Source organism: Xyrauchen texanus, chromosome 1, assembly GCF_025860055.1.
Source record: "Xyrauchen texanus isolate HMW12.3.18 chromosome 1, RBS_HiC_50CHRs, whole genome shotgun sequence".
NCBI classification, from domain to species: Eukaryota; Metazoa; Chordata; class Actinopteri; order Cypriniformes; family Catostomidae; genus Xyrauchen; species Xyrauchen texanus.
The window spans coordinates 58451173-58474313 of NC_068276.1; the positions used below are offsets into that span (position 1 = coordinate 58451173).

Here is a 23141-nt window from a genome sequence, read left to right on the forward strand (position 1 = left end):
AAAAATATATGGGCTATCATAGGGTTCGAAATAATAACTCAATCCTATTTTTAAATGAGTTAAAATGCATTTTTAAGGAGATCCAGTATAACATGAGTTAAAAAGATGACATTTCTGGATTAGTGTCAATGGAGTAATTGAGCATCATTGATGGGTGTGGGGGTACATAAGACAATATAAGTTTATGAAACACTTTTATAATACACCAGTCTATAAAAAAGTGGTTGCACTTTATAAAAAAAGAAAAATACAATTTAAAAACTTCTGTCTGACCTGTCACAGGTCAAGGAGGAAATGCTGTTTGACGCCCTGACAACGCGGAAGACGGTGACAGTGGGCGAAAGGCTGATTGTCCCATACAAGCTGGCTGAGGTAAGCACATACATTGAATTGTTATTTGTCAGAAAGTGTGTGAAAATGAGATTGCACCATGAAGCAGACTGGATTCAAACCCATGCGAGCACATCTGCACCACAACTCTGATGCGATGTGATGCAGATATCACACACTTCACCTTTAATTTGACTTTCTCAAAGGTTTCATCACAGTCCAGAATCATGATCGGATCCATCCACTGTTTAACGCTTTTCATCTAACGTCTGGACTCTTTTATTCTGTCATATTAAAATAATGATCTGGCGAGCTTGAGATGGTTTAATAAATTCCTTGAATGTCACGCACACATACATTTAGACATTAAAATTCTTGCAAACATTGTGTTATCAAGTCTTTTATTCCTGCAACCACAAAAACAGGTTTCAACCCCTCATAACATGATTTAGAAAAAATTATGGCAATCAATGGGAAGGATGGATGGATCAAAGGGAAGGAAGGAATGTAAAAAAGGATTGATGTATGGATGGAAAAAAGGAAGGGAAAAAGATCAGGAAAGGATGGACAAGTATGGGAAGGGAAAGGAAAAAGGGAAAGTATGGAAGGAATGGGGAAAAGGGGAATGAAGAAGGGAAAGGATGGAAGGAATGGGGAGAAGGGAAAGGATGGAAGGAATGGGGAAAGGGGAAGGAAGAAGGGAAAGGATGGAAGGAATGGGGAGAAGGGAAAGGATGGAAGGAATGGGGAAAAGGGGAAGGAAGAAGGGAAAGGATGGAAGGAATGGGGAAAAGGGGAAGGAAGAAGGGAAAGGATGGAAGGAATGGGGAAAAGGGGAAGGAAGAAAGGGGAAAAAGGAAAGCTGGGAGGGAGGAAGTAAGCAAAGAAGGAAGGATGGAAGGAAAAATCATGATCACCATGCTGTAAGGTCGTTCCAAATTTCCAATAAAAGGTCTTTGAAAGTCAGTTCCGAATTTTGGCTATTTTTTAGCTCGACTTTTTTTTAGCACAAGAAAACTATCTCTGGATGACAATTCTTTAAAGGGATAGTTCACCCAAAAAATAAAAATTTGCTGATAATTTACTCGCCCTGTATGTAGATGTATATGACTTTCTTTCTTAATCAGAACAGGATTTAAGATTCTAGGAAAGAATCTCAGGTTTTTAGCTTTATCCAATGCAAGTGAATGGACACCAACTTTTGACGGTTCAAAAAGCACACATGGTCAGCATCAAAGTAATCCACACGAATCAATACGTGTGTGTGAAAAACGAATTGCTTTTAACTTTAAATTGGTGCTTCCTCCAGCTCTCTGTATTAACTTGTGAATTCTTGTGTGAACGCGCCAACGTGATGACGTCATGCAACAGTGACGAGTGTTTACAGGAAGTTAATAAAGTTTTGATTAGCGATTCGTGTTTTTTACACAAATGTATCGATTCACTTCAGAAGACATTACTTGATCGACTGGAGTCGTGTGGTTTACTTTGATGCTGACCATGTGTGCTTTTTGGACCGTCAAAAGTTGGTGTCCATTCATTTGCATTGGATGAAGCTAATAACCTGAGATTCTTTCCTAAAAATCTTAAATCCTGTTCTGATGAAGAAAGAAAGTCATATACATCTTGGATGGCCTGAGGGTGAGTAAATTATCAGCAAATGTTCATTTTTGGATGAACTAATCTAATGAACGCTTTTGAGTGGAACGCACCCTCTTGCTCACCTACTTTCCATTATAGAAAGTAAATGTGATTAACTGATGTACAAAAACAAACAAGCAAGACTCAAACAAACCTACCATTCCAAACCAAATATTGTCAAGGCAGCCATTGAACAGGCAGTTCAGAATGTAAATGAAACAAAAACAGACCAATAAACAGAAAATCAGATGTGTCTAATCACTTCTGAAAAGTTTTCGAAAGTAAACACACACACACAAACACGTTTAGAGGGAAGACATATGGCTGGCTGTCACATCGCTGATTTGTTGTGTATGTGTTTTAGAGAGACTGACACAGAGGCAGTGAAATTGAATCAGAATCCTCTTTCAACTCTTCTAATCACTCTGTTTGGCACTTGAAACAGTGTTTTTGTTCATGTATTGTTGTAGCCAAGATCAAGGCTACAACTAGCATGCATTCTTGCTGAACTCTGAATACTTTAAATTGAACGAGGGTCTAGGGGATGGGCTCTTTTGACTTGGCCCAGTAAGCAATCGTTTAGCAAGAAGACACTAGCAACTGCATAGATGTACTTTAAAAGCCTCTCATGTGCTGATAGTCAAAAGTCTGGCAGCTACCCTAACCCTAAAATCTAATTGGTTTATAGATTTGTTGTTCAAGGACCAACAAGGATGTTGATGCAAGAACGTGTCCTAGTTGACAAAATCACTGTAACTACCAGAGACGTTGTTTTCTTTGACTCAGCCTTTGAGAAATGTGTCGGGCAGGTCTGTTAGTAAGTCGTTTAAACAAATCAAATCCCTCATTGGGATAAACCCTGTAGCCCTGTTACAAAAGATTGGATTGTAAGTGGCAGTGTCACAATGTTGAGCATTAAACAGCCTAATACCATTATTCATTGGCCAAGGAAACACATACACATGTTTGAGAATGCCAGCTATCACAAAGGGTCCTGCGACACACACACACAGACAGACAGACACACACAGAGACAGACACACACACAGAGACAGACACACACAGAGACAGACACACACACAGACAGACAGACACACACACACAGAGACAGACACACACACAGAGACAGACACACACACAGAGACAGACACACACACAGAGACAGACACACACACAGAGACAGACAGACACACAGAGACAGACACACAGAGAGACAGACAGACAGACAGACAGACACACACACAGACACACACCGAGACAGACAGACAGACAGACAGACACACACACAGACACACACCGACACAGACAGACAGACAGACACACACACACAATCACACACACACACACACAGACTCACAGACACACACACACAATCACACACACAATCTATGATAATGTCATTGCATTTTACTTGCCTGCTATCAATTACCACAAAAAATAATTACTCCGTTTGATTTTGATTTTTACATTTTTTTGTCCGGATCTGTTATGGTATTTAAAATAAAATAACAAATACCCAAAACTATTACTTAAATACGGAATATACCTCTACAGGGAACCTTGAAATATCAGGCATTTTAAAATTGTGACTTTTAGGCCTGAAAAAGTCATTACATACATTTATAATCATTTGTCTAGTTTTCCTCTGCTTAACAATATATGAACTGCTAGATTTTGCTGTTATGCAGAGTAAAATGTGCAAGACATAGTGATTTCTAGAATAAAGTCGTAGCATTACGAGATTAAAGTAATTTAAAAAAAAAAAACGTCAAAATGACCAGAAACAGCGTGTCATTATCACAACGATAGAACGCTGAGCCAGCAGCTTCATCATTTCAAGAAATGGATGTAGATGATTTGGGTTAAATCATACTTCAGTTTACGATATAGCAACAAAGAAATCCTTTTTCATCTTTTATCACATCAGCACAAAGTTATTATTTGGATCCGGAAACTGCAGCGGTTATGATTAGAATTTATTCTAGTGAAAGAACCAGACAGACATTCGCGTAGTCCCGCTTGGCGTGGGTGGTGCTTGGGCTGGATTTCCCAAAGCACTAAATTGAACATTAGTAGCACTTAAATATGAACCGCTCTTAGGTCCATAAATGACTAGACGCATTGTTTCGCATCTTTTACAGTTTATCAGATACAAAGGGACATTTAATAATTTCTGTTACTATATTTTGGTCATTGGAAAGCCATTGTACACAGTTTCAGAGGATTAATTGAATTTTATTTTTTAAAAACACATTGAAATCAATAGGCAGTCCGTGCATGCGACATAATAGGTGTAAATTCGGTCTAAAGATAGATCTAAATTTACAGTACACATAATATAGTATAATGTTTTATTGGGCTTCTTTGATACAAATGTAATGGCAACAGAAAGATATGTTCTTATTGAACAGATTTGCTTTGAAGACATTTGTGAGTAATGCGTCTCTGCAGTTTAAAACTTAAATGGGCCAAAATAAATAATTAAAATGTGGTTAACAAAGGAGATTAGGGTGAGACTGTGCAATGAGTGATTCACTCTCTCGCTTCCTCCTCCTATTCTTCCTCCCTCCAATGGATGATTCATATAGTCCTAGTCTGTTTACATGGCATTCACAAATTGCGTGCTGCATAATGGCAGTCAGGCTACAAGAGCACAGTAGGGCTGGGCGATAGGAAAGAAATATATTCATGATATTTTCGAAAACATATAAACATAGACACATATTATATTTCTATGAACATAACACCGGTTTTAAACTTTTTATCATCTCGCACAACCAGAAATTAATCTGCCGAAACAAATAGTCCCACCTCTAAAGGACATTTTAAACAATTTTACAGCCCAAAATAACAAACACTCGAAACTCAAAAATGCCCTCAGCCCTTATGTAGAAGTGACCTTCTCAGAGAGCATATATATATTTATATTTATATTTTATTGTCATGTCTCACTGCTTGGAATAAAAAAGCTCTCCAAGTCATGGTGACTAGATAAAAACAGCTCTAGTGTGCGACTGCACGTACTGATGGATGTTTTCCATTCTCTTTCAGGCCGGCACCGTACGGGACTCCATGGCTAAGTCTCTCTATAGTGCACTGTTTGACTGGATCGTGTTCAGGATCAATCATGCCCTGCTCAACACGAGGGACTTGGAAGAATCTGCCAAGGTAAAAGCGTTTCTTCACTGATAAATCACAACGAATGAGAAGTTGAATGTTAGGATGGGGTTGGGTGTTCATGGGTGAGAGTGAGATGCATCCCTAATGAGGCACCAGATGCCAAATACTTTCCACATAAGTCCATTGAGTCCATTCAATTGGGACGCACCCTATTTTTGTGTAGCTCACACTGCTTTAATCTGTAAATTATGGATGGAGATATTATGTAATGGGATATATTGAGTTGTATTGACAGAGGCCTTGCTATTATGTAATATTCACAAGACAGTTTCTGCCACAGAGTTGTTTGAGAAAAGAGTGAAGCTTTTATTTTTCATTACATTCGGGGTTTCCTCAGTAATGGGAAAACACGGAATAACTGGAGATTTTATAATGCCATTTCCAAAAATCATAGAAATAAATCACAACTTTGGTAACACTTTACGATAAAGTTGTATTGGTAAACATTGTTTAAATGCGTTTAAATGCGCGGGATACCAAGTGTGGGTTTACAATTGACAATATCTACAATCTTGTGAAAAGAAATGAAAAAATAAAAAAATAAATGTGGAGAAATATAAATGATAACAACAGATGGCAGCAAGTATATTGTATATACAGTCAAAAACCGATGTTTACCAGCTATTGCATTATATATTTAACATAATTGCAAAATTGCATGACTGGACATACTGTAAAAGTAGGAACCCTGTACGTTAGATTTCAAGTTTTCTTTAATCTTGTCTTTTCAGATCTTGTCCATTGGAGTTCTAGATATCTTTGGCTTTGAAGACTATGAGAACAACAGCTTTGAACAATTCTGCATCAACTTTGCCAATGAACGGCTTCAACACTACTTTAACCAGCACATTTTTAAGCTGGAGCAGGTGTGTTTCTTCTTTCATTTCCAAGTTGGACCCATAGATAATCATCAGCCTCTCTCCCCACACTCAGCTCAACATAACAGCCTAATAACAAGATTTATTACCAGCAATTATGACTCGGGTTGTTTTGACAGCACACTGAATAGAATAAATGCCCACACTTTGCTTCACTGAATGTTTTGGCAGAAAGATATTTAATATTTAGGATTGTGCACTTTTAAACCCTCTTAAAGTAGCATAATGTTCTACTGATTAAGATCAATGTAAAATATAGGGACTCATGTTTTAAATTAGTTGTGCTTGCTAAGGCTGTCTGTCTGTCTGTCCGTCCGGCTGTCTGTCTCTGTATTTCTTTCGTATCCATCTATCCGTCCGTCTGTCTATCTATCTATCAAATCATCCATCTGTCTCTCTCTCCGTCAATCTGTTTGTTTGTCTGTCTGTCCGTCCGTCTGTCTATGTATCGTATCATTCATCCATCTGTCAGTCCATCTGTCTGTCTGTCCATCTGTCTTGTCTAACTATTTATTGTATCATCCGTCCGTCCAACCATCTGTCTGTTTGTCTGTCTGTCTATCCATCTATCATATCATCCGTCTGTCCATTCATATATCTATCTGTCCACCCTCCTGTCTATCCGTCTGTCTATTGTGTCATCCGTCTGTCTGTCTGTTTGTTTGTCTGTCTATCCTTACATCCGTCTGTCTTTCTGTTGTGTCATCCGTCTGTCTGTTTGTTCGTCTGTCTATCCTTACAATCTGTCTGTCTGTCTATCTATCGAATCATCCATCCATCAGTCCATCCTCCTGTCTGTTTTTTCTGTCTGTCTTACTATCTATTGTATCTTCCATCCGTCTGTCTGATTGATTGCTTGTCTATCTTATCATCCATCCATCTGTCCTTCCTCCTGTCTGTCCATATGTCCGTTTATCTGTGTGTCTGTCTGTCTATCTATATTATCATCCATCTGTTTCTGTCTATCTATCATATCATCCATCCATCTGTCCATCCGTGTATCCATCCATCTCTCTGTGTGTCCGTCTGTCTGTCTGTCCATCTGTCTGGCTGTCTATTGTATCATCCGTCTGTCTGTCTGTCCATTCATCCATCTTTTTGTTTGCCTTTCTGTTCATCTGTCTGTCTATCTATCATATTATCCATCTTTCAGTCTGTTCGTCCTTCTGTCTGTTTGACTTTCTGTCTGTCTATTTACTGTATCATCCATCCATCCATCTGTCCGCGCTTCTGTCTGTCTACCTATCTATCATACCGTTTTTCTGTCCATCTTTCCCTCCATCTGTCCTTCCATCATTCTATGTCTCTAACTGTTGTTCCCTCTATCGTTCTGTCGTTCTCTCTATTGTTCTATCTATCATTTTATCTTTCTCAGCATTGTTCTGTTCAATTTTATAAATGTTAATTTTGTAAGAGGCTTTTTAATGGGTTGGATCATGTTGAATGCCTCAATCAGTTTATTTGTGGGATTGTGTTATGTAGGTAGTCGTAACAAGCATTTTCACATGAGATAAACTATATGATGACACAATCAAAAGGGATGCTTATAATCATGTGTATTTTTCTTATTGAGGCCATTCTCCTGAGATGATAATGAGGCAACCAATCACTAATTGCAGCCTGTCAAAGCAGTGCTTTTGTGACGCACCCTCAAAGTACATGTTTGCTCAAACAGTTTGTTAGTTTAAGTTTTGAGTCAGTCCAGTGGCTCTGATTTGATGAAAACTCTCTTTGACAGATTTGCTTGCACAAGGTACATTTATCCACATATATCAAAGAGAGCATTATGAGAAGTGCTGCTTTATGCAGATGTGCAAGTAATAGTCCATCACATGAGGCTTAATACATGGTTTCTGCCTTTTGATGACAGATACTTGTGTCAAACACTGCTTACATTTTGTTTAATTTCATAACACACATGGATAGATTTATACAAGGGTGTAGCAGCCATTATAACTTCAGGGGACATGCCCCCTGCTTTAATTTCATCCATCCCACAGTTTGTTTGTTTTTTTCAAGAAAAGGCAAATAGTCTGCTAGTTATTTTATTTTGATATTATTATTATTTTTTTTTTTTTTCATGTTCATGGGAATTTTCAGAGTGATTCTTTCAAATGTCTTGCCACAACGGTTTGTTTCTTGATAAAAGTTCAGGAATTCTGCTCTGGCTGCCAAGTTCCATGCTTTAATTGCTCAAAGACTTGAAAACACTTGGATTGAAATGTCAGGAATGAGTTCATATCCTGAGAGTATTGCCAAGTTTGCTGTGTGGTAACACAATGTTTGAATGTAGACGGTAACAAGGTTATCTCCACATGACATGAAATGTGGTGTGTTGTGTGCTCGGACATGCAAATTCATAAATGATAAGCATTAGTTAATGTTTACCTGAAATAAAAGTTAATGTTAAATAAATAGGTTAGTTAAGATGGCAACACTTTAGAAATACACTTTGATTTGTTAACATTAGTTCATGCTTTAAGTGTCATGAACTAACAATGAACAATACATTTTATTCTCTTTGTTATTGTTAGTTCATGTTAGCTCAGAATGCATTAACTTATGCTATACCACGGGTCTCTTGAATGCTTCTGTTTGATTGACAGGCGTTCTAAGGTGTGCAGATATTTTTCAGTAAACGCAATGCTAGGAAATAGGTCCAGGTCTTTACTATAAAAACTGTTCCATATCACTCTGTCAAATTATTTTAGTTATTTCAAAGAGCAGAACATGGTACCACTGCAAAATAACCAATTAAAACAAAGACACTGGATAAGGACATCAGATAAGAATAACAAACACGGTTTATATATTACAAAATGTATTTCAATTTCTGTTGAAAACCACCCTTGCACTGACACACACACACACACACACACACACACACACACACACACACACACACACACACACACACACACATCCAGTCTTGACCAACAAAAAAGAGCCTCGATGTAAACGCATCCCCTAGACTTTATCAATACAACAGTTTCTATATTATCCTAAATAACTTTTAATATCTGTGTAAAGTACCCTTGCTGTCCCCAACTCCCTCCATTTCACTCGCACATAGATACATACACATTCGCACAGCCTTCATGTCAGCGCACCCTGCGACTCAGTGGGGATGTTAAAAGTTGTTTAGCAATGGAAAAGCTATATCAAGAATGGCAACAATCGCTGCCACTGAGAAGTACACTTAAACTTAAATCTTGGCAATTTGAAGCGATGTTACTGCTTACGAGAGTCGCAACAAACAGAGGTAATCCCACACCTCTCTCAGTGTCTCTTGTTCTTTCTCTTGCTCACATACACACACACACACACACACACACACACACACACACACACACACACACACACACACACACACACACACACACACACACACTCACACACTCTCTACCTTTTTACTCCAGTAAGTTCTCCAGTAAAGCAACGCAAGCCTCTGTTACTAGTTCTAAAGTGACGTTTTCAAGCTAGCAACAAAGGATTGGCCTGTACGCTAAATCAGTGGTGGAAGAAAGTAGTTCCACACACGAGCGTTTTAGTAATGAATACCAGAAAATATCTTGAGATTAAACCCTGAACGATCCGTTAATGTGTGGTAACCGTGGTATAAATGGTATGATTGACTCCGGCAGTGCACATCAGCACATGTTGTAATAAACATAGTCTAAGATTAATAAATGCTGTTAAAATAATGTTCATGTTAACTAATGTAGTTAATTAAGTAATATCACACGAGCAAGAGTGCAAAATGGCCCTACATCAGCACTGCTGTGATTCGGACGCAGGCATGAGGCCGTGGGTTATTACAGCAGTGCTGATGTAGGGCCATATAGCACAATTGCGAGTGTGATATTACTTATATACAACAGTTCAATGAACACTTTTAGGAAAAACCAAGTAAGGTCATAAAAACGCATTTGTGCATGGAACTACTTTCTTACGCGACTGATCAGAATCTGCCATTGCTGGTTCAAAACAAATGATGCATCCAACCGCCGTTCAAAAAGTTTACTTCAGAAATAGTATCACGGCTTGTGCTGTTTCTAACAAGTTATTGGATAAACAAGGATGGGTGGATGGTTGTGTCTCTCTCTCTCTCTCTCTCTCTCTCTCTCTCTCTCTCTCTCTCTCTCTCTCTCTCTCGTGTGTGTGAGAGAGAGAGACACAATGTAAATAATAATTAAAATAACCGTTTAAAACAATGTCCTAGCTTAAGTAATGTAGTGGTAATACGAGTGATCACAGAGCGCTGTTCTATGTAAACAATGACTAACATATTCACTTTACATCACCAACTGGCTCATATTACACACAAAAATGATCTTTTGCCACCTGCTGGCTGACATATGTAATTTCAAAAATAAAGACAGTAACTCCTAACACATATAAGTGTAATGCTTACACTTTAGTTTAGAACAGCATGAAGGCGGAGTGATACACAGTGAAGCGTCCGAGTGCTGATGCTGCCACACCATCAGTGCTCATGGAACTTCTCTCGTCCAATCAGATTCAAGGACCGGAACTAACTGTTGTAAAGTCAGTGTTAACAAATGAACATTATTGTAAAGTGTTACTGTTAAGATAAACAAAGTTTATGTAAAATATAGTTTATGCTTTAGATATCATGAACTAACAATGCACAATTTGTGCAGAATTGTATAATCATTATTAATGGTTGCTTATAAATATATTATTGGTCATTGCTAGTTCATGTTAGTTTAAAGTGCATTAATAATAACAATAAATTATACAATATAATTATTTACATTTATTTTAGTGTTTTATTTAAATGGATTATAAAAATATTATAAATTAATAATAATTAGTCATAACTAATGTTAACATGTACCACATTTAATGTTAAATATCTGTTAGTATATGTAGAAATTAACATTATCCATAAATTGCTACGGGTTTGTTAATTATTATGTTAAATTCTGTTTATATGTAACACCTTTATTGTTTAATGTTCCCAGTTGGTTTGAATTTGACATGAGATAAGGAAGTTCTAGTAAGAAGAAAAAGGGCTTCAGTTGTAGTATTTATATTCAGTAGTATTGATTACATGTTGTATGTTAGTGCTAGACTCTGGCTGGGTGACAGGTTAACAGGATGTCCTGTCTTTTCCTGAGTTGGGTGTGGCCATCAGATTGAAAGCCTGCCATAAACACAGCCAAGCTGGAGCCACACACAACACCACACATGCTCTCATTGACCTATTAATGGCAGTCGTTCGCACTTTTATTCATAGGGACATTTAGAGATGCTGTTACTGGGTTTTATTTGCTTTGGAGGCTATTAGACCATTACACGTGTATGCCAAATAGAGGCAGGGTGCATGGTATTGCTGAAGTTGCATACTGTTTAGTGTTCTGTGAATTTAGTCAACTTTTGACATTAATTGTTATTTCTCAAGTAGCATTAGCACATCTATAGATAGATACTCTTTCTTTTTTCCTTTTTTTTAATCTTTTTACTTCCACTATGCAAACTGGTGAGAGATTCCACTGATTCCCTGCTGGGATTATATCCTTTATTGTTCCATTTACTCTCCCAGAAATCCAAGGAAAAAAAAGCTACAAAATGCTGATGTCTTTCATATTATTAAACCTCAAAGTCCAAGAAACCACGGCCTGCCGAACGGAAGTCTCCTCTATTTGAACAGGAAAACACTTTGCATGCAAATAAACAAGGACAGTGTTTATTTGCCTTTGAATCTTTCAAACACATTTTGTGTGTCATGAATAGTCCTGAAACTAATAGTGAACATCAAAGGAGGATCAAAGTTAAACTTCTAAAATGGTTGTTTTTTTAGGCTTGTAATTGGCACACAGCATTAATGTCTGAATCTTCGTTGGCAATAAATATTGTTTCTGAGTGTTGGATATGTTTTGCATTTCCTTTAGGAGGAGTATCGCGCAGAAGGCATTGCCTGGCATAACATTGATTACATCGATAACACTGGCTGCATCAACCTCATCAGCAAGAAGCCCACAGCACTGCTCCACCTTCTGGATGAAGAGAGCAAGTACGTCTACATTCTAATAAACGGCACTTCCTCATAAACACTTCATAATCATCCCAGAGGAAACTCCTGAGAATGAGGTCAGGATCATGTGAACGTTATCAAATAAGATCATATGCGTCTAAGAAGATCCAAGTATACCCCAAACATTTTAGTGAGTGGTATATATGTAATATAAGTGGAAAAACTACCAACCAGAAAAAAAACGTCTACACGATTACATTTTTATAAATTTTTTTTTTAGCTGAAGGCTCTATTTTCCATTTGACTCTGTCAAAAATAGGGTTTTCTCTGAAAACATATCTTAAGTAATCATTTCTTATGCAATTTTACTACTCAGGGAAATGTATTCAAGCAATAATGCGGGGGTACTCAAACTACGTGCCTCGGGCCAAATACACCCCTCTGATATGTTTTGGCCCGCCCGCAGACCCATACCTGTCACACTTTTTGACTGGCCCACACTGGAAGCATGAGACTGCTTTGGTGGCTTTTCATGCCTGTAAAAACAGACTATTGCATGAGCCAATAGCATTAAAGTGTGGGCTTTTAAGGAGCATATCATTGGTTACACCCGCTGAACGAATACAAACTTCACTGAAGTTCGAGTAGGTCGTTTGAGTCCGACACTGAATGACGTGAGACGTCTCGTTCATGAACCAAATGTATGTACTGGTACACTTGTTCGCTAATGTAATGCATGAATTAGTCATCTAGTTCATTAACAAGAGGATCTGCTGACTGGTTGAATAAGAGCAGGCGGCAAGTGGTTTGTTCAATTTGGCATTCGCATTCAACAAGAAAAGGGGCCGAATGAATTATGAACACAGTGGAGAGATAAACAAATTATTACAATGACATACAGACTTCATTGAAACTCCATTAGGCTAGTATTCTTTTTTATGCTTGATCAAAAGAAATGCTCAGAAGTTCACAATGAGATAGAAATGCTTTGTGGTCATCTGTGGGGAAACACTGATGATGCTTTAACACTCTGCAGAGCTGAAGTCTCTTAGTAGAATTCTTGAAAAAAGAGAATAATCCAAGGCGCTCACATGGTATGAATTTAAAAGCCTTTATTTAGCAAGGCTACAACGTCTAAAACGGCTTATTTTGGCTAAGAAAGCCTTCATCTTGGTGCAATTCCCCAGTACAAAGAGGCACATTATATACCGATTAGAAACAACATTAAAACCATCTGTCTAATATCGTGAAGGTCCCCCTCATACCGCCAAAACAGCTCTGACCAGTTGAGGCATGGACGTCACAAGGCCTCTGAAGGTGTCCTGTGGTATCTGGCACCACGTTAGCAGTAGATCCTTTAAGTCATGTAAGTTGCAAGGTGGGACCTCCGTGAATCGGAATAGTTGGTCCAGCACATCCCATAGATGCTCAATTGGATTGAGATCTGGGAAATTTGGAGGCCAAGTCAACACCATGAACACTTTGTCATGTTCCTCAAACCATTCCTGAACAATTTTTTCAGTGTGGCTGGGCGCATTATCCTGCTGAAAGAGGCCATTACTGTCAGGGAATACCGTTGCCATGAAGGGGTGTACCCAAGGTTTCCCAGCAAAACATTGCCCAGAGCATCACACTGCCTCCGCCAGCCTGCTTCTTCCCATAGTGCATCCTGCTGTCATCTCTTCCCCTGGTAAACGACACATAAGCACCCGGCCATCCACGTGATCTAAAATAAAACGTGATTCATCAGACCAGGCCACCTTCTTCCATTGCTCCATGGTCCAGTTCTGACGTTCACATGCCCATTGTAGACGCTTTCGGTGGTGAACTGGGGTCATCTTTGGCACTCTGACTGGTCTGTTGCAAGGCAGCCCCATACGCAGCAAGCTGTGATGCACTGTGTGTCCTGACACCTTTCTATCATGGCCAGCATTACGTTTTTCTGCAATTTGTGCTACAGTAGCTCTCTTGTGGGATCAGACCAGAAGAGCTCGCCTTTGCTACCCATGTGCCGGTTGTCCTCCCTTGGACCACTTTTGTTAGGTACTAACCACTGCATACTGGGATCACCCCACAAGACCTGCGATTTTAGAGATGCTCTGACCCAGTCATCTATCCATCACAATTTGGCCCTTGTCACAGTCACTCAGATCCTTACGCTTGCCCATTTTTCCTGCTTCTAACACATGAAATTCAAGAACTGACTGTTCACTTGCTGCCTAATATATCCCACCCCTTGACAGCTGCCATTGTAATGAGATAATAAATGTTATTCACTTCACCTGTCAGTGGTTTTAATGTTCTGGCTGATCGGTGTATAGGTTTGGCCATCAGTGAAAACATCAACAGCTGATCAACAAGTGGAAGTGGCTCACAAACTAGATATTCAGATGAAGTAAAAAATAAACTGAGACAGTACACTTAAAACAACAGCAACAACAATAAACACACACACACACACACACATATATATGCATATATATATATACACAATGTTAATTCATATCAGTATTTATAAGAACCTACAAAAAAGGTGTAAAGTCTATTTCTTCATTAACATCAGATAACGTAGTGGCACAGAGTGTATTTATCCAAAAATGTTCTCGTTGAAGTAGACGTTTTAATCTATTACCACCTCTTATTGAACATGGGATAGATTCTATTCCTGTCACTCGAAGGGATCTATCACTGCAATAGTCAGCTTCCTTACAATGTTGTGCCATTGGGTATACCAAATTGGAAGTACAAATGGCAAATTTGTTTTCGGCCACTCTCATTTTAAGCTTCCCTTTTGTTCGACCAATGTAAAAATGGCCTCATTCACACTCCCATTTATAGACATCATAAGAAAAATTACAATTGATAAAAAGACTTGGTTGGGTGAAAACACCAGTAAATGTTTGCAGTGATTGCAATCGCCACTACTATGATTTCATGCTCAGGGCCTCAACCATGTTCCTTTTTCAGGAGCGGGGAGATAGCTACGAACAACCTTATCCCTAATAGTAGGTGCACATCTGTAACTAACAGATGGCATTTCCTGAAAGACAGCATGAAGGGCACTATCACTGTTGACAAATTCCAATTAGATTTAATGATTTGTTTTATTTGTGCTGCTTCTCGACTATAGGCTGTCACTAAGTGCACCGTTTATTCGAGTGTTTGCTCTCTGTTAATAGATCTGACTCTTTCAGTGGCACGTGTGAGAGTGTGTGAGTCATATCCCCTCTGTTTGTATCTATGAAAAATATCATTCTGAATTTCAAAATCGTGCTATAAATCACAAAGTCTTCGAAACCGGCCAAATGGGATATTTTCAATCAACCAAGGCGGATGGACGCTGTTGGCTTCTAATGCCCGGGACTCGTCTTTCGTCAGATCGTGAGGTTTAGATCTTTGTTGTTTGGCAAAAAGCTGATCCACTTCATATGTAACTTTTTTTAATGAAGGGTGTAGGGTTTGAATTATTTGGGAAAAAATTTGATTTTGGTCTGAAGGGTGTTACATCCTTTAGTCCTGTGTTAGCTGAAGAGTTAGCTGTGACATTGTGAGGGTTATTATAGTACCACACTTTAAGATGTAAATTACAGTAGAACCTGAATAAATCCTCTTTGGTCTGAAATTCATTAGCTTAGTTCGTAGGAGAAAAAGACCTTTGGAGAGAACAGAAATGCAATCATGTGAGAGGGGAGTGTTTGAAACATTGATTGCGGCCTCTGTCTCATTTGGTGTGCGTGTGTGATTTTTGTTGCTGTTCTTTTAAGTGTACTATCTGTTGGTTATTTTTTTACTTTATCTGATTATTTGGCAACTTGTTGATCAGCTGTTGATGATTTCACTGATGGACAAGACTATATATTGTGCCTCTTTGTACTGGAAAATTGTACCCTGATGAAGGCTTTCTTAGCCGAAATGCGTTGACCATTTTAGATGTTGTAGCCTGGTTAAAAAAGGCTTTTTAATCCATACCATGTAAGTGCCTTGGATTGTTTTTCTTTTTTCCAGAATTTTTGTTACCCCTTTTTCCAAAGAGCAAAAATTTACTTTTTTGGTACCTTTGTAGCACACCTAGTTTTTTCTCTTTTGTACTTTCTCTTAGTAGAATTGTTGACACTTGAATTTTAATAAATGATAGACTTGTTCCAATCGTGAATAACAGTGCAATTTACTTTTTCAAAGCGTTAAAAGATGGTAATTTGGGAAATGAACGAATTCATGAACTAATCTGAACTAATATTTTTTGGTGAACAGATTCAAAGAGTCACTCAGATTAATCAAAATCACCACCAGTACCGGATAGACTACCTATTACATGTTCTATAAGCCAATGGATGGATACATATATGTAAAATGATGCAGTAGGCTTAAATGTAACATTTTGCACAAATTGTAAGTTTTTTTTCTAGAAAAACCTATAATAAAAGATCTGTTGAAATGATGGGACCTTTTTCCCAGTGTTTTCTGGGACATTCACACGTCAGTGAACAGAGTAGGCCTATCTTAAAGCAAGTTGTTAAGAAATGTATACATATAGTAAAGTTACCAGTATCAAAAGACCCCTTCATTTTTTTCACATTTTTTTTATGTTGCAGCTTTATGCTAAAATGCTTTAAATATATATATTTTTTTACATCAATCTACACTCCATAATGAGAAAGCAAAAGCCAGATTGTTGATACCTTTGCAAATTTATTAAAATGAAAAAAACTGAAGTATTCAGACCCTTTGCTATTACACTTGACATTTAGCTCAGATGCATCCCATTTCTCTGGGTCATTTTTTAGATGTTTCTACACTTTTATTGGATATGATTTGGAAAGTTGCACACCTGTCTATATAAGGTCTCACAGCTGAAAATGCATATTAGAGCAAAAACCAAGCCATGAGGTCAAAGGAACTGCCTGCAGAGCTCAGAGACAAGATTGTATTGAGCCACAGATCTGGGGAAGGCTACCAAAACATTTTGGCTGTATTGAAGGTTCCCAAGAGCACAGTGGCCTCTTAAATGAAAGAAGTTGGAACAACCAGGACTCTTCCTTGAGCTGGTCACCCAGCCAAACTTTCAGGGGAAAGGCCTTGGTAAGGTGACCAAGAACCTGATGGTCACTCTGGTTGAGCTCCAGAGATCATGAGTGGAGATGGGAGAAACTTGCAGAAGGACAACAATCACTGCAACACTCCACCGATCTGGGCTTTATGGCCGAGTAGCCAATCGGAAGCCTCTCCTCAGTGCAAGACACAAAAAAGCTGGCTTGCAATTTGCAAAAAGCACCTAAAGGACTTTCAGGCTGTTGGAAACAAGATCTAGCCTGATGTAATGAAGATTGAACTGTTTGGCCTCAATTCCAAGCGTCATGTCTGGAGGAAACCAGGCACCGCTCATCACCTGCGCAATACCATCCCAACAGTGAAGCATGGTGGTGGTAGCATCATGCTGTGGGGGCATTTTTAGCGGCAGGGATTGGGGGACTGGTCAGGGTTGAAGGAAAGCTGAATGCAGCAATATACGGAGACATCCTTGATGAAAACATGCTCCTGAGCGCTCTGGACCTCAGACTGGGCTGAAAGTTCACCTTCCAACAGACAACGCAAGAGTAGCTTAGGGAGAACTCTGTGAATGTCCTTGATTGGCCCAGCCAGAACCCAAACATGAACCCAATCGGACATCTCTGGAGATCTGAAAATGGCTGTCCACTGATGGTCCCCATCCAACCTAACAGAGCTTGAGAGGAATGGCAGAAAATCCAGATGTGCAAAGTTTGTCGCATGATACCCCAAAAGACTTGAGGCTGTAGTCGCTGCCAAAGGTGCTTCAACTAAGTACTGAGTTAAGGGTCTGAATACTTCGTCAATGTGATTATTTCAGTTTTTTCTTTTTAATGCATTTGCAAAGTTATAAAAAATCAGTTTTTTTTTTGCTTTGTCATTATGTATCCCAGTAGTGTAGATTGATGTGAAAACAAAAATAATTTGAAGTATTTTAGCATAAGGCTGCAACATAACAAAATGTGAAAAAATGAGGTGGTCTGAATACTTGATGTATGCACTGATACTTGATGAATGCACTGTAATTAAAGCAAAAGAATGCTCTGTTACAAAAATACTGTAGGCACACTCTGGCCCCCCTTTTTTGAACATAACAGATTGGCCTGGTAGAGTTAACTGGGTGCAAAATGTTTATTGTGAATATAGTTAACCGCTAAAGGATGTTGTTAGGCATAATGTGCTTTATATTCACAATATAGCACAACTTTTAGTGTCCTTTTGTTTATTTAAATTATTTTGTTAATTGAATGTATTAAGTGACAAGATGGTGGCTGCATTTGAAAAGGCAGACTTCTCTACTATATAGAATGCCAATAACAGTATGCCAATGGAGTTGTATGTCCGAACCCTCAGTAGTGATAAAAGAGAAGGTTCCTGGTTCTCAATCAAGAAAATAAAATGGAAAGTTCATTCTGCTTAAAATAGCTGGAAACCAGACTCCCCACATCAGTGTTTTTCATAGCTCGAATCTCTCAAGTATCCTCTTCCTGTGGAAGCTTTCCTGTTGAAGCTCTGGCAGTAGATCTCATTCCTCTCAAGGCCAGAGGAACTGCACTGGTTTATCCTCTAACATTTCTCTAAACCAGGGTGTCAAACTCTGTTCCTGGAGGGCCGAAGCCATGCGCAGTTTAGTTCCAGCCCTGCTCCAAAATGCCTCCTTTTAATCATCAAGCACTCCCGAAGACCTTGATTAGCTGCTTCAGGTGTGTTTAATTAGGGTTGGAGCTAAACTCTGCTGGACTGTGGCCCTCCAGGAACTGAGTTTGACACCCCTGTTCTAAACGCTTCCGAGATGACCACCGTCACTGTCTGCCTGGAGCAAGACACCTAATAACACTACATTTATGTGTTTGTCTGTGTGTAAGAAGCTTAGTCTTACACTTTCAACCAGAGTTATACCCTCTCTGTTTTAGCTGCAGTGTTTTATTTACTTCTGATCCATTCACCTGCACTTTTGAATGGTAAAATATGCACACAAAAAAATAAATTTTCTTGTGATGTCTGCTTTAATGCACACCATTACTTCTTTATCACAGCTTTCCACAGGCCACCAATCAGACCCTGCTAGACAAGTTCAAACGACAGCATGAGGGAAACGGCTATATTGAGTTTCCTGCAGTCATGGAGCCGGCATTTATCATCAAACACTATGCTGGGAAGGTCAAGTACAGAGTGAAGGTCAGTACTATATACAGTAATGCTTGCCATAGCAAACTAATGTTTGTGCGGATGTTTGGCATCACTCGATTTGGATGAGTCGATTATAAAAAAAATGGTAATGTTTCCATACAAGTTGCGAATGTAATAGATGTGAAAAATCTAAATAACATAAAACAGTTTACAAAGAAAGCATCATTTTCACCCCATGTGTTCAAGACAACAAAATTAGCACAAAATAGAAGTTGTAGCCAGTGGGAAGGCCAATGTGTTTCATTAAATGTAATAGAAACTTGCGGTTTAGAGTGCACAGACAAACACCCGGAAAGAACGGCATGTTTGCTAGCAATCAGTTTGAGAGTAGAGTGTCAATAGGGAATAAGAACCAGTCATTTTGACAATATTTTGGCGTCATCATTTCAAAATGACCAGAGCAACATTTTAGCTGCTATGCGACGTAATTGGTCTGTTTGTTCTAGTTATGTGCAAGTTGTTCTGTTACGTAACTTAAGGTAAAGTCACATGATCTAGGAATTTCTTATGTTAATATGTTTCCATAATAGTTTATGTGCATGTCTTCTTATCGAATAAAATATGTAAGTGAGTATTAATAGTTTATCCTCAAACTCGTCTTGCAAATAAATTTTTACTTGGTCTTTAATGTTTGTTGTATTATTAAGCATTATTAAACTATAGCCTAATATATTCCACATGGTTTATTACACACTTAACAAAACTAGATCGCTTCCATCATGATCCGTCGATGCGACATGCGTTCATTTCTTATGCACTGCACATCTACTCAAGTCACTTATTTTGCCCATCCCATGGAACTAAAATGAAATCATTTCAAATATGTGTAAACCTATTGCTTTGTAAGTTATGTCCTTATAGGCCTATATTTAAATAACATCTCACAGTTACATCAAAGCAGCTCGTGATATTTCTCGACTCTCATCTCTAAATGGGATTGCTACTTCCAATGGGTCTGCCGTTCTCATGAAATGCAATATCATGTGTCATTATTCCACTAAACATGCAGATCAGTTTTCAAGGTAGCTGTGAGGAAGAGATGAGTCACTCAACTTCGAAAGCATCTGTCCACCATGCATCAATAACTGTTGGCTATAAGCAAGGCTCATTTACAACACGCAAAAATGTATCAAACGTATGACAACTTATTCAAGCTTCATTAAGATGATAAAGTTATGCACAAATTAAATATTTAGCAGATAAACGCTGAACTTAATATATGCGATAATTTTTACAACGTGATGTCAAAAACGTTACACAACTCACCATGCTCTCCGCCATGCTTGTCTCATTGTCAATAACTCCGCCGCTCACTTCAGGTTCTGGCGCTGGGGTTCTGAAACTGGTGGTGCTGCGGGTCTGCAGCTGGATATGTCTCAGACAGACCGGTGGTTTGCGTTTTTGCCACAGATAAACAGCTGCTATGGCAAAGAGCACGCCTTGTTTCTTGTTCTTCTTTGATATAAAGCATTTTATGTACTAATTCCATTTATAATGAATATTTTCCCTCCAAAATGTTTGTTTTTAGTGGCAAAAAAACTGATTTGATGTCAACCGCAATGGAATGGCATCCAAAAATGTCATTTATAAACGTTACTAGGCAACCAATAGTGTGAACGCCCACTAGCGACCTAACCGCCAGCCACTGGCGACCTGCAGCGACAAAGTCGCTGGCAGTGTGAACGCTGCGCTGCAATTGGGGATAAGTGTGTGTGTGACAGCACTCTCTGTGTTGACTGATCCACACAGCAAACCACACAGCAAAGATTTTGTTTCACAATTCTGAGTCTGTATTTCCTCAGGTATTTGTTTAAAAATCCTCTAAGATAGGGTGGATAAACCATCTCAGCAAGGAACCGGACACAATGGAAGTCTGGCTGCATGATGTTAGCCCAGGTAATCCTGTACCTGATATGTTCTCTCCCACCTTGTCTATGTCCCCTGCTGCTGGAGCCCCACCATCTTGCTTGCTTGATCTTCCTCCATGCCTGCTCGGACTTCTTACTGGATCAAAAGGTGTCACTCTCTGCCCTGGGTCTTACCGACCTGCCCCTTTGGAAAGTATCCCAAGCCTGCTCTGCCTGTTACCACTGTCCCCACCTGAGCCCTTTGCATCATTCTTGACTGTGCCACCTCCACTGCTTTCTCCGCTCTCCATTTCCTGCCTCATCTCACCTCAATGCTAGCCGTGGTCCCTGGAGTCCCTGTACTGCAGATCTTCTCTTGTTCGTGACACCATAAACTCTTCAGTGAGACCACAGATTGGGAGCTGCATGATATTACACTGCCCATATAGTGCCGCACGGCTGAGACTGTGGGGAAGCCCCAGCCACTTGTGGAGAAAGGCACTGATCTTCCTCTCGAGGTACACAAATGTTGTCAGTGGGACTGCAATAAACAAGCAGAGGTGGGAAGGATGGAATGCTGTTAGATCGAGGCTTTGAATCTACCTGGTAGGACTGACTTGTCAACATTACTGAGCAAGGCTTTGAGTTCTTTGTTGGTCTTCTGAATAGCAGCAGAGTCTTTCATAACCCTTTTCCACCAACATGGTTCAGGTGCAAATTCTGGAAATGTTCTGCACGTTTCCATCACAGAAAGGCTGTTCCAGGACCAAAAACGTGGTTTGATGCCGCCCCCAAAAGCTTGCTGGTCTCCGCGCAGGAACCACTTACGTCAGGGGCTGAAGGTGGTATAATGTTTCGTCAGTTACCATCTGCAGCAGAGTACTTCACTCTATAAAAACAAAACAAAAATAAAAAAACACAAATGAGCACTTACAATATAGTCTTACAGATAAATTAGAAAGATCACAAAGGGAAAAAATAGTCTACGAGAAGATACAGCATAAACAAATTGGAAAAACACTTAAGGGACCACAAGATGGATCTAAATAAAAGTGACGGGTGGAGCACCAATGTTTCGGACTCGCACACTGACCAGCCTGCTATCTAACTAGGGCATTGAACTCAGCCAGTCATGCTCGAGATTAACACTGATTCACCAGTGTCCTCTGCTGCTGATCTCAGTAATTATTATATTTGCCAACTTTCTTAGCTTTCCTTACACGATTGTCCTCTTATTTTGTGCATTGTTTGGTACAGTAAGGGCATTTTTGACCAGCTACTCACTAAGTTTGGAAGATCGCATCTAACTGTAAACCGGTGAGATTCTCAAGATGTAAACATAATATTATATGGTATGGCAAAACTCCAAATATAACCATCTGCCACACCAATGTTAATAATGATTCCAGTGTTACAGAATTTAGAAAGTTAAACCATAGTTAAGTAAATTAATGTAATTACATTACCTGTCGTCTTTACCGTAGATTAAATCTTGTTGAGCAATGTAAATGTTGGATTGCATTACTCTGTAAGTCCATATATTTAAATATGTCCTCCAAAACAAGAGTAAAAGCTGTACACAAACACTGTTGTGATGCACCGTATTTGTTTATGGGCAGGTAAAGTTGTCGCATAACCCATTACTTCACCTTTTGGTTCTGAAGTCAGTGGAAAAGCACGACCGGTTTACAAAAAGCTCCAAATTTCGCTGGTCTTCAACCAGCGGAGCACAGGCTCGGCACACCATTTCTCCATTTCGGTGGAAAAGGGCTATCAGAGTGGAGTCAAAGAGCTAAAAGCAGAAATGGTCAACCACCTTCCCCTTCTTCAGCACCATGGATCTTGACTTGGTGGGTTTGAAACTCATCCTTGCCTAAGTGATGAGTTTCTCGAGTCCTTGAATTATCCATCTGTTTCCTGGAACAGATGTGGTCATGATGGTAAGGTAGTCTTATGCTCTTACCGGGGTTGTCGCACACCAGAGTTTGATAGGGGACCTCTGAACACTACCTCAGCTGACTTGGCCAC

The 23141-nt window shown here is 39.2% G+C and overlaps 1 protein-coding gene across 1 annotated transcript in view; it reads left to right on the forward strand.

Annotated features, from left to right (window-relative positions):
* LOC127644872 (unconventional myosin-IXAa-like) overlaps positions 1 to 23141 on the forward strand; it is a 198124-nt gene that overhangs the window by 117511 nt on the left and 57472 nt on the right. Inside the window, exons 9-13 of the mRNA XM_052128281.1 lie at positions 283 to 372; positions 5023 to 5139; positions 5883 to 6017; positions 11948 to 12069; positions 19113 to 19254. Of these exons, the coding sequence (XP_051984241.1) occupies positions 283 to 372; positions 5023 to 5139; positions 5883 to 6017; positions 11948 to 12069; positions 19113 to 19254 (606 nt within the window). The remainder of the gene's footprint in view (positions 1 to 282; positions 373 to 5022; positions 5140 to 5882; positions 6018 to 11947; positions 12070 to 19112; positions 19255 to 23141) is intronic.